The following is a 12,829-nucleotide window of genomic DNA, read 5'->3' as shown; positions in this document are numbered from 1 at the left end:
GGGCTACATTCTTCCGCTCCAAGTTTGTTAAAAACATGGGGAAATGGCAAAAACGGATATGATAAGGAACTTAAATGCACATTGGTCCAAAAAAAAAAAATATCTTTCAAATAAACTCATCCTCATGTCATTAGTCTAAAATACCCTCCATATATATTTTTTATCAATTCCATCCATTACACTCTAACTTCTTTAATATTACACATTGACCCTGAATTTAAACAAATATATCACATTAACTCCATTTTAATATTTTTTTGAAAAAACATTTTTTTTTCTTCAGAAAATCATTTTTTTCTGCAATTTTTTTTTTCCGGCGAAATTCCGACATTGACCGGGCAGTTCCCGGCGTTGACTTACTTTTTACTTTTGTCTTTTTTGAAAAAAAAAAAGTTTCCTGAATTTTTTTTCCGGCCGATCTCCGGTGTTGACTTTTTTTTTTGATTCTTTTTTTTTTTTAATTTTGTTTGTTCTTAGAAAAAAATATTTTAATTAATATTACTTTCTTGGCAGCTAAATTACTGTCTCAGACAATAATATTACTGTTTCGGACAGTAATAATATGAATATTATTTTCTCGAACAGTAATATTACTAATATTATTGCCCCAAACAGTAATATTATTGCATGAGACAATAATATGACGGTCGGAGACAGTAATATTGCAGTCGAAGATAGCAAAATTGCAGGCCAAAACGATAAAATTAATTAATACAGTAAAATTATTTTCTGAGACAGTTAAATTACTGTTGGAGATAGTAATTTAGCAGCCAAGACAGCAATATTAATTAAAATAATTTTTTTAAGAAAAAAAAAATTTAAAAGAGAGAGAGAGAGAGAGAGAGAGAGAGAGAGAGAGAGAGAGAGAGAGAGAGAGAGAGAGAGAGAGAGAGAGAGAGAGAGAGAGAGAGAGAGAGAGAGAGAGAGAGAGAGAGAGAGAGAGAGAGAGAGAGAGACAGAGTCAATTAACAGTTAAATTACTGTCTCCGACAGTTAAATAAATGTGTATACAGTAACTTAGCAGCCAAGACATTAATATTAATTAATATTTTTTTAAGACAAAAAAAAAGTCAATTAACAGTTAAATTACTGTCTCCGACAGTTAAATTACTGTTGGAGACAGTAATTAGCAACCAAGACAGTAATATTAATTCAAATATGTTTTTTAAGGGAAAAAAAAAAGGTCAATTAATAGTTATTACTGTCTCCGACAGTTAAATAACTGCTGGAGACAGTAATTTAGCAGCTAAGACAGTAATATTAATTAAATATTTGTTTAAGAAATAACAAAAAAGGAAAAAAAAAAAAAAAAAAAAAAAAAAAAAAAAGTCTACGTCAGATATCGGCGATGGCGGGTCAAAATTGGTTAATTGGTGAAATTGGGCTAAAATGGGGTGTAAATTAGACACGGCCACGGGACGGGCCGGGTCCGGGTTCGAGTTTTAACGAACCTGAAACCGACACGCGGGGAGGCGGTTCTGTGTTCGAGGCGGGTCCACCCGATTCCGGGTCAGTTCTAGGCCGGGTCCGGGTCCGGACCGAATTTTTAAATTTTGTTCAAAATGGGTTGATGCGCGGGTTTCGAACTCGAGTTCCCACACACATAATTCGCAATCCAAACCAGTGAGCCAAGAGAAATACATCTGAAATTACTTGCACGAAATATATATAAAATAAACAAGCAGTAAAAAATGCTTATAATAAATAATGTAAAATGAATTATTAATTATCATATTCATAATTATTAAATAATTTTAATTAAATTATTAACAAATATAATATAATAAAAAAATTAAAAAAAATTAAAAGGACTTGAGCTTAATCCATTTAAATCTTACGATTCGATTCTAATATTTGAATAAAATGTATATGTAAAAAAAAGATTAAATCATATGATCTACAATTTAATTCTTACGATTTTTACAAATTAAACCAATTATTAAAAGAGAAATTACATCATAATATTTTGATTATATTAGTCATATATAATGTTATTTTTTAAGTAAGAAAATTAACTATTTTTGTTAAAATAAACATCATTTATATTTTTAAATAATTATCTTATCATAAAATCCTCAATAATATTAATAAGTTCTTGTCAACAATTGAGGTTAATCGATTTAAATTAATTGAAATGAGTTATAATCTATTTTTTTAAATAAACATTTTATTTTATTTTTCATTCAATGTTTTCACACTATCGATTTTAATAACATAAATGAATTTGTAATACGTCAACGCTTTTTTTTATATATTGAATTGATCCAATGTTTTATATTTTTCAATAGTGGAGATTATATTGATATTGTAATTAATAAAAGATGTTTTGAAGTATTGAACCGTGATTATATATATATTTTTAAAGTTTGCATTTGTTAATAATTTAATTAAAATTATTTAAGAACAATTAATATGAAAATTAATAATTTATTTAACATATTTATATGTCAATTAAATCATTTTACACTGGCGTTTTATATTATATATATTTATTGCATGTTTTTTTATCAAACATTGTGTCTGGCCCAGTGGTAAGACATGCCCATTCTGTCCAATTTTCCTGAGTTCAAATCATGAAATTGAAGTTGAATTGGGTTTTAATGAATTGGGGTAATTTTGGTATATATAAAATGGTTTTCCTTATTTGCAAATAAGTTTGAATAAAGTGAAAATATTTGAAAGACAAAAAAGTTGAATGTTTTTTTTTTAATTAAGTACCATCCATATTTGTCATTTGCCCTAAGAACATCCAATGTGCCCCAAAAAACCCTAAGACTTGGCCAAATTTAGAAAGCAAGTTTCAAATTATTTTGTTCTTATATTAAGCTACTTATTTGAGTTATTGTATTTATTTTAGGGTAAATTACAACCACCCCTGAGGTATGGTTAATTTACGAAAAAAACCCTCTTGTTTGGATAATTACATGTATCCCCTCAACTATGATTTTTTCTTACACATCCACCCTTATGGTGTCAAGTTCAACATAATCATTTAGATTTCGTGGAATGTGCTCGAGTTTGTACTCGTTTTGTGTAAAAATATCTAGCCAAAAAACACATATTATGATCATCTTGCTTCAAAATGTGGAGTTCGAATGAGATAAAACGGGTATAAAAGTAATAATATTTCATATAATCTCGAAGATTCCACTAAATTTGAAACCGCAAGGGTGGACGTGTAAGAAAATTTATAGTTGAGGGGTGATTGTAATTACCCAAACGGGAGAGGGGTTTTCGTTATTTGACCATACCTCAGGAATGGTTGTGATTTACCCAAAATTAATCATTAACAATTAAAAAGAATCAAGATTTGAAATACATTACATAGAAATTTAATATAATTTCCAAATTAAACTAAGCTATGCAATAGGCTCAAATAGGAAATCTGAAAACCGATTATTGACTGAGTTGACTCGACAATGGTGAGAGTTACATACCCATCTCCATGTTGGTATAATTGTACATAAGGTCTATGAGATACTGCTCCATGTTGGTATAATTGTACATAAGGTCTATAAGATACTGGATGCTTTTGTACCGTAAATCTATATAAATAACTACTTAATAATAAACTGTCATATAGTGTGCAATTCTCCCAAAATAACCTGCAATTCCAACAAGATCTTGGCAATGGCGAATCTTTAATAACTCGTTCTTCGTTCATCGTTTTCCACGTCTCGTATACAAGAAATCTTATATATTTAATTTTTGTAAGTCAAATACATAAAACTCAACAAAAAATTCTTATGCATATTCATCTAACAATCTGACTAAATAAATTGTAACAATAAGCTGCATATATCCCAAACTCAAAAACCTTGTTCGTGGAAAGCATCTAATTTGGGAATGAATAGATTATGTATGAAAACTTAAGATTACGTCGTAAACCATCAGAGCCATCGTGAAACAAACAAATTAACAACAAAAGTACAAAATTCATTTTCTGATTTGACGGTACGAGATTATTCTACTGGTAAAGCTAATCCAGATCGATATCTTCATACAACGGAAAATTCGACGTAAGTCTTGCCCGAGGGTGTAACTTTCTTGAACAAATGCTTCAACTCGTTGTCACGTGCTATTAAGATCTGATGATCACCGTCTTCATCAACATGCTTCACTCGGAAACTACCCGATCTTCAAATTAAGCCTCTTAGACACTTCTTCTAGAAGCTTGTTCATTCCTGATGATATTGCAAAATGATATTTTACAATGTTGCATTCGTAAACTTGATAAAAATCGTCGACTTCCTTATATTACACTTTCACAATCAACGGTTCATCATCAGCCTCTGTCATTGTTGATCTTCTCCAACTGCATTACACCCATTATTAATTTGGATTCTTATTATATCATCAAATTTAAACCATTTTTTCTTTGTCATTCCTAAATACATTATTATTATAAAATCTATCATATAATTGATTGGATATCTAACTTACAAAATAAACAAAAAAAAACGAAGTTTTCGAACTCACCGCTGATCTATTTTCGACCGAAAGACCTTTCCTTCTGCCTTTTCTTTTTCCCTCGAGTGTAAAACAGGGAGAGAGTAAGGTCGGCGTCGATTATTTTTGGGATTAGGTTTGCAAAGGACGGTTTTGTTTTGGCTTAAGAGCAACTTCAGTGGTGTAATTAAATGGGTTATCAAAACACTTCATCATTTTGATATTCCAAATTAAAAAAAAAAAAAAAAAATCCACTCTCCATTAATGGAGTTATAAAATAAGGCTTGTATTTTGATAATTCACATCTTGAAATGTAAAAGTACATTTGCTGGAGAAATAATAAATAAATGGAAGTTACAAATTTAACCACCTAAATGACCCCGTAGAAAATGACGTGTGGCAATTAAATATATAATCATTTTATTAATATTTAATTAACAATCTTTTGATTACCTATGGTTTGAGCAAAATATATATATAGAGATCAAAATAAAATATTAAATATCAAAATTAATATTTGATATCTCATTTTGATATTTTGGGTTGGAGTTGCTATATCCTCCCTTGAAATATAGTGTTTTTTTGTTACTTCATACCCTCAAAAAATAAATCTAATGAACACAATTTAATATTTTTACTTGCCAAATGTCAAATCAAACTTTTGATTAATCAATCCTTTTGAAATTTCTGCCTCAGTGGCATGTGCTTCGACATTATTTTCTTTTGTTTCTTTTTGAATTTTGGTACAGATTTACCAGCTGTTTGCAGTACTGCAAACTTTGGCCCAGTGTCCTATCATCCCACAGCTAAGAGCAACTCTAATGGAGAGATATCAAAATGGAGCATTAAATATTCATTTGATGTTTTATATAATAATTTGATACTCTTGGAAAAAAATTCGCTCCAACCACAAGTATCAAATAGATTATCAAATTTTAAGTATATGAATAATTATATTTTTAAATGCCATGTGTAAAATAGTGATAGGTTAATTTGGTGGTTATATTTTTGATACCTCATTTTCCAGGGAGTATTTTTGCACTTCGGGTTGGTTGGGTATCAAAATGATTCTCACTTTAATGCCTCCATTGGAGGAGGATTTTTTAATTTTGGAGTATCAAAGTGGTAGTTTTTTAGTTTGATACCTCATTTAGTGCCTCCATTGGAGTTGCTCTAATATATATGTTTTTTGGAATTCTTTTTGCGGGCATTTTGCCTTTATCGCGATTTGCCTGTAAGGCTTGTCTCTGCCTGACCATATTATTATTTCGATGGGATGTTCATATCCACCTCGGTCATTTATTTCGGGCTTCTTGAGGGGGACCACGTCCACCGTCTCTGCGGGCCCCACACCCGAATCTACGCCCACGGCCTCTAAATGGGCCCATATTTCTATGTTGATTAGCATGTGCTTCAGGGACAGCTTGGGACCCACATGGTCGCACATTATGATTTTTTAACAGCAGTTCATTTGTTTTTACATCTGTGAGAAGTACAGAGATCAACTCCGAATATGTTTTAGACTCATGAGCTGCATATATTATTGTTGGAGCACCAAGTTCGAGGCATGTATAGTTGAGAAAGTTTTTTTTTCCTAATCTATTATACTCAGAACAGGAAAGATAAGGCAAATGCTATGATTTTTATCCGTCATCATCTTTCCATGAATTTGAAAGACGAGTATATACAATTGGAAAGGCCATCAGAAATATGACAAAAACTCAAGGAGAGGTTTGATCACACAAAGACTGTGATCCTCCCACATGTTCAATATATTTGACTCTGCACAAGGCTAATTGGGAAACAATGCCGAATAATAGTCGGCAAGAGATTTGAAATCCTGCAGTCGGTGCTGCCAATTATATTGAACATGTGGGAGGATCACAGTCTTTGGGTGATCAAACCTCTCCTTGAGTTTTTGCCATATTTCTGATGGTCTTTCCAGTTATATATACTCGTCTTTCATATCATCGAAAAGATTATGGTGAATAAAAATCATAGCATTTACCTCATCTTTCATGTTTGCCTCCTTGATATCTACACAATCCAAGGTTTTAACAAGATTTAATTATTGGAGGTGTAATTTAATATCTAAGCACTAGGATATAAAGTTATTGCCGGTAACATCAAGAATTTGAAATTTCTGTTTTTCGACTTCGGTCATCATAAAGTAAAATAAGTAGGAAATACTATAACAAAAAGAAACTTAATTTTACAAATCTATAATTTTGTAGAGCAAAAGCTCGTGCTAATAACGTGTGATAACATATATGTAAATATTAGAATATAGATGTAATAGAGTATGTACATTCGAATAAACAAAGAGTGAGTGATGTAGTGAAAATAATTAGAGGCTATGAATCATCCACATATACAATGTGTGTATTGATTTGATTTTTGCTAAATATACTACGTACATATCTCCAGGTTCGATATATGCACACCATGCCAGCACATGTTGAGACAATGCATCACATGCCAAGAAGCCATCTCATTGGCTGTTGGAATCCATGGTTTAATCCACATTGTCATAACACAATCATCATTGTACGTAAAATAACATATATATATGGGGTCATTAGCAATACACCCCTCCAATACATAAAAAATAGTGATATGTCCATACCATAATTCTTCCTTTGTGAAAACCCCCTAGAATATTTATTTCCAATTTTACCCTTATACTACCTATTTTTTTTAATAATTATCTAGTATTAATAAAATTCCTATTAATAAGGCAACTAAATCCACACATTTTTTTTTAATAAATATCTACTATTTACAACATTCCTATTAATAAGGCAACTAAATCCGCATTATTTACAAAATTCCTATTAATTAGGCACCTAAATCCCGCTAATTAGGATTAATTAGTATAATTTATCTCAATTATTCCTTTTTTCTCTCTTTCTATAATAACAATTTAATTCCTAAAATTTTGCTTCCAAATTCCTAAAAAATTGCTTCCAAATTCCTAAAAAATATTTGAGGCACCTAAAAAATATTTTTTTATTTTATATTTGATATTGTTTTCGGACTTTATTTAGTCATTTTTTATTTTTAATATTTTTTACGAAAAATATTTTTTCTTTGTTAAACAAAAATTGATTTTTTTCTCCCCACAGGTTTGCAACGCCGAATATGACTATGGTTGAATATGACTGTATGTGACTATATTAACTGTAGTCATATTCTCTTTTTATATTGTTATTTTTTATATTTTGAACTTACAAATTCCGATTATATGGCATAGTCATGTTTACCAAATCATATAAAACAACGAAGATTCCCTATTGTTTACGAAAACAATCCAATCAATATCCACACAAAAAATCAATTTGAATCTACTTACTAGAAGTCAACTTGAAAGCAAGATGATAGATTATATTCAACAATAGTCATATTCGAATATGACTACAGTCATATTCGAAAAATACATAAATATGACTATAGTCATATTCGAATATGACTATAGTCATGTTACTGCTGTTGTTTATATCTGAAAAAAAAAATCGAAAAATACAAAAATCGACAGTGGTGGTGGTGTACAAATCTATGTGGAGACGATGGTGGTGTAAAGAGAGAGAAATCGACAGAAACAACGAACACGAGAAATTAATAAATCACTAATCGAGTGAATCATCGATAGTCATATTCGAACCAGACTATAGTCACGTTAATGCTTCTGCTCCAGATCTGGAGAAAAAAAAAATCGAAAGTAACGAAAGAGAAGGAGGGGGAGGCGACGACAACGACGGTGAATGAAAGAGAGAGTGGGGAACAAACAAGAAATTCATAAATCACTAATCGAGTGAATCAACAATAGTCATAATTATTAACAGAACAGTGAATATGACTATTATGTGACTACTCTGTAAATCGAGATAAAATGAAATCAGATACAACTCGGACGACACAAACCCCATACATTTTGCTCTGAACAAAACAAACGTTCGTAAATTGCGAACCAAACATTATAATCCATAGACTAAATTAAGAAAAAAAAATTAAAAAAAAAAAAACAATTACATACAATCTCTGATTTTTTCACGCAATTTTTCTTCAACATCAAGCATAGAGCGCTACAAAGACGACGACTAGGCACCTCGATCTCGCCCAAAAATACTTGCGTATATACAGATCTGTCAAAAGACGAAAAAAAGGAAAAAAAAAAGACGAAGAAGAAGAGAAGAGGAGAGATTGAGAACGTGAGAGAGAGAGGGGGAGTGAAAGAGTGAAATAAATTATATTACATTAAAAACCTAATCACATAAGGGCACTTTAGTCTTATCATGTCTAGTTAGGGGGGTCTCACTAATTAAGAATGAAACTTGGGTGTAGGCAAAAGTCTTTAATAGTCAATTGGGTTTAGTTCAAAATATTTTCTATTTGAGGGGGTTATTGCATATTTCCCCTATATATATATATATATATATATATATATATATATATATATATATATATATATATGATACAAATTTATAATATAATTACACAAAACAGTCAAACTATATCCCTAGGATTCAAAATTTAAGACTGTCTAAATTTTTGCGTTTAAAATATCAAATCAGAACAAAACCAGAGAATCAAAATTGTTATGAATAAACTGCCAATTCAAACAGACTCCAAAAACTCAAACTAAAAAGGCCAAAAAAAAAAAAAAAAAAAAGACGAGACCGCTAAAACTAGAGACGATAGTAATTGGATACAGAGAGTATTCCTCAAAGACAAGTCAAAAGAAGGTATAAATAAAGCACAGCGAGTGCAACCCAATGGCATACATGTAAATATACACTCAAATGAAGCCCTATTTGCCACCAAGCGAAGGAAACTGTCCAACATCTCCAATTGCTGGGGCCCGCTCACCTGCGTTGCTTCGTCCGAATCCTCCTTCTCTACCACGGCCACCACGACCCCTACCACCACGACCACCGCCTCTGTAGTAGTTCTCTCCTTCCGCAGGCTTCAAAAACTCATTTATGCTTACAGACTGTCACATAACAAACGTTTAATCAACATTTTTTATCATCAGAAAACCTTCATAAATGTTATATATATAACTAGCTAATTTTTCAGTGCCAACCATAAAGAAAAAAATAGAAGATAAAGATGTGTAACAGCACTATACAATTTAAAAAATTATACACATCATTCACTAATGACGAGTTATTTTTTCTATTTTTAATATACTCAACTATTGGACACATCACTTCACTAACATTCTATAACACATCGATAAGAAAAAAGATGTTACATATCATATACATTATGAAAATTACTATGGGTCAAAATAACTATATCTACATACTAAGGATCTATTTCTAAAAGAAACTACAATGTGTAAACCTTATGAAAATTCTTGAAGTTTGCTCTTGGAAACTTGTGGTGTCTATTTACATGCATGTGCAAAATTCTATGTTTCAAGATTTTCGATCTGCCTAGATTGTAAACGTCAATTAGTAATGTCGTTTATTGATACGGCATTCATTGATAGAAATGTTCGAATGTTTTGCTCTCTTAATTAAAAGTGAGGGTTCCAAAAATTTAAGAAATACAGGAAACACACATGCACAAAATCATCAATTATAAAAATACTTAAAGGGTTAATAAAACAATCATGAAATCACTTAAGAATACTTAACTTGGATAATCTCAGTCGTTAAATTATCATTAAGAAGAAAACCCATCACTTAAATAGGGAGTCGATAACCTTAGGCTGTTCAATTTTCTAAATCATGGGGAATATATTCAATCGAATTTCAGAAAAGTAAATAAAGCGGACAAATATATGCACTAAAGAAGGAAGTAACTAATACTGTAAGACCATAAACATACCTTTTTGGCCTTTTCTGCTGCTTCCTTGCGCTTATCCTTGTCAGAACCCTGTGCAATTTACCAATTCAGCACACTCGTCGCATTAATCGTAGCCACACCGGGCTGATAATTAAAAACGACACTAAACAAAGATTAAAACTCACCAATTTAATGAAGACCTCGTCATCATTCTTCTTGGTAGACAGAAGTTGCATAGCTTCAAGTTCTTTGTCGAGATTGACTTTCCTCTCCTCAGATTTCAGTGAAAGCAGTGCCTTTCTCTTCTCCTCACGTACTTTCTCGTACTCCTCCAAAGTCATCTCCTATTGTGATACAGATGTAGCGTTGGTGTCAATGTTTGAAATACATTATCAAGTTATGTCTTTTAATGAATAATTAAATCTGTAGAAAAATCGACAATGTTAGGCTAAAACGACTATCGAGTACCTTCTCCTCTTCTGGCTCTTTTTCTTCCTGTTCCTTAGGAGAGTCCTTGTTTGCATCAACAGCATCTTCTTCTCCTGACGGCTTCTCGGGATCGACGATCTTCACTTCACTTGCGGGTTCCTCAGTTTCCCTATATCCAGAAATCAGGTAAATAAAAATGCACTCAGTGAAAGTAAAAATCACAAAAATCTCATGCGATAATATGCACATAAAGATTCAGTGATTACGGAGCTATGTCTTCAGTGTGTGTTCCCCAATTTCCACGGCCAGCACCCTCACGCTTGAATTCATTGCTGCATTTACATCAGTGATAAATAATTCAAATTTTCATCCTTAAAACATTAGCTAGGTTAAGTTGAAATCTCATTTAAAATTTTGAAAATCAATAACCCAAATAAACGAGATATACAAAAGTTCTCATACCCGCGCCCTGTTCCACTGTGACGGTCATAGGTCCTACGAGGACGCTCACCCTCTTCAGAATCGCCATTGCTGAAACCACCACGACGAGCACCACGGTAGGGGGCACCACCGCCGCCGCCACCACCACCACGGGGTCCGCCATACGGACGCCTCTCAGAAGGAGCCTTTCCAGCATCACCATCTTCCGAAGGCCTGCTGTACCCACCGGAAAACCCATTACTGTTTCCGAATGAGTTTTCATTCTCAACAAAGTCTCTGTTGAAGCCACGGCCACCACGTCCACCACGGGCACCACCGCCGCGGCCTCCACGTTGACCTTCATTCCTCGATTCCCTCACTGCTCAAAACAAACATGTAACAAATCCATTCATCAAGCATTGTGCACGAAAACTAATTTTGCCTAGAGATACAAAAGCCTACAAGAAAATTGTATACGAAATAGAGACACACCAAGCTAAACCGGAATTAATTCAAACACTTACATCGAACAAACATCAAGCCGTGAGAGTTAAAAAAATATTTCATAAAAAAAAACCCGAAGTACTAAAGGACAAAACAATACAGAATTACATTTCACAGACGGGATCTAAAAATCAAAAAGAGCACAAAAATAAAATATTTAAGGAAGTGACAAAAGTCAAGGAACAATTAAAGCTAAAGGATAAGGCTCTACATTTGGTAGAGTCCATGAACTTACATTATCTCCAACATTAGTCAAATTAAAGAATTTAAGAGTCAGTAAAACAAATCACAACCCTTGAGTTAAATAAGCTATACTACACTACCACCACGCAGTGAAACATATATAAATAAATCCACATTCATTTAATCCTTTCCCTCCAATTAATCAAGCAATGAAAAATACAAAATTATTGGAATTAAACGGAAAAAAAAAGGGGGATTGGATTTCAATTTCTCACCAGCCTGAGCGGGAGGGAGAGGCTTGGCAGGCAGTTTAGCCGAGGGTTTAGCCGCGGGCTGAGCCTGAGCCGAAGCTTTCTTAGAGAGCGCAGGAGCCGAAACTGCAGCCGCAGCTTTCTGCTGAGCGGCGAGGAGCAGCGCTGGATCCTCTGCATCGTCATCGCCGAGAAGCCCAAATGGATTTAAACTGGCCATTTCAGACAGAACAAGTAGACAAGAAACACAGAAAAAACAAAAATGAAACTGTAACTAAAGCTTGGAGCTTTAGCAGAGAAAATGGAGGAAGAAGAGAAAATCTAGTTACTGGAATCCATGAAAACGTAAGAAAGCGAGAGAAATGGAAAACCCTAGCGGAATGCGGCAGAGAGAAAATGAGAAGGGGAGTAAAAAAAAACCCTAGTGGGGGGTGGGTACTGATCGGTGTGGTGTGGGGTTTCATTTACAATATATTCGTTCACATTTGGGCTTTTGCCTACACCAAGGCCGAGTTATATTTTTTGCTCCCAAGCCCAAGGTCCATTTGGCAACCAAATTTTACAATTTACATATACCATCATAAATAAAGGGACTTGCTTTAATTTTACCGTTTGAAAATTGCTATTTACCGTTCAAATACTCTCTCTCAAAAAAAAAAAAAACGCTCTCAAGGCGATTTCATCACAAATCATGAGTTCATCGGATGAAGATCTGGATAGCGGACATTACGAGGTAAAAAATCCGTCTTTTCGATCGAAAAAAAGGGGCTAAACGTTTAAAAGCCCATCTCGGGCGCCCG

General features: G+C 33.0%; 1 protein-coding gene and 1 long non-coding RNA gene across 2 annotated transcripts; both read right to left on the bottom strand.

The window, feature by feature from the left end:
• Window positions 1-3,855: 3,855 nt before the first annotated feature.
• Window positions 3,856-4,620, bottom strand: LOC148772790 (uncharacterized). The gene is made up of 2 exons (XR_016032868.1): window positions 4,480-4,620; window positions 3,856-4,315 (listed from the first exon to the last, which is right to left on the bottom strand). It is a non-coding gene; the product is annotated as an uncharacterized LOC148772790 (long non-coding RNA).
• A 4,404-nt stretch (window positions 4,621-9,024) lies between these two features.
• Window positions 9,025-12,524, bottom strand: LOC105978082 (RGG repeats nuclear RNA binding protein A). The gene is made up of 7 exons (XM_013003493.2): window positions 12,054-12,524; window positions 11,134-11,470; window positions 10,938-11,003; window positions 10,711-10,840; window positions 10,428-10,586; window positions 10,285-10,332; window positions 9,025-9,439 (listed from the first exon to the last, which is right to left on the bottom strand). Exons 1-7 carry the CDS (start codon window positions 12,247-12,249, stop codon window positions 9,257-9,259), a joined length of 1,119 nt encoding a protein of 372 aa, XP_012858947.2. The 5' UTR covers window positions 12,250-12,524; the 3' UTR covers window positions 9,025-9,256.
• Window positions 12,525-12,829: the final 305 nt, after the last annotated feature.

This window comes from Erythranthe guttata, chromosome 1, assembly GCF_056151865.1.
Source record: "Erythranthe guttata isolate IM_541 chromosome 1, IM_541, whole genome shotgun sequence".
Taxonomy (NCBI): domain Eukaryota; kingdom Viridiplantae; phylum Streptophyta; class Magnoliopsida; order Lamiales; family Phrymaceae; genus Erythranthe; species Erythranthe guttata.
This window is presented reverse-complemented; position numbering and strand designations above follow the sequence as displayed.

What these genes read in the sequence shown, in the direction of transcription:
- LOC105978082 (XM_013003493.2), bottom strand. Translation starts at nt 12,249, where the DNA reads ATGGCCAGTTTAAATCCATTTGGGCTTCTCGGCGATGACGATGCAGAG. An exon ending in CACAGTGGAACAGGGCGCGG is followed by an intron (nt 11,004 to 11,133) that starts GTATGAGAACTT and finishes ATGTAAATGCAG; the next exon opens with CAATGAATTCAAGCGTGAGG. An exon ending in CACACTGAAGACATAGCTCC is followed by an intron (nt 10,841 to 10,937) that starts GTAATCACTGAA and finishes TTCTGGATATAG; the next exon opens with GGAAACTGAGGAACCCGCAA.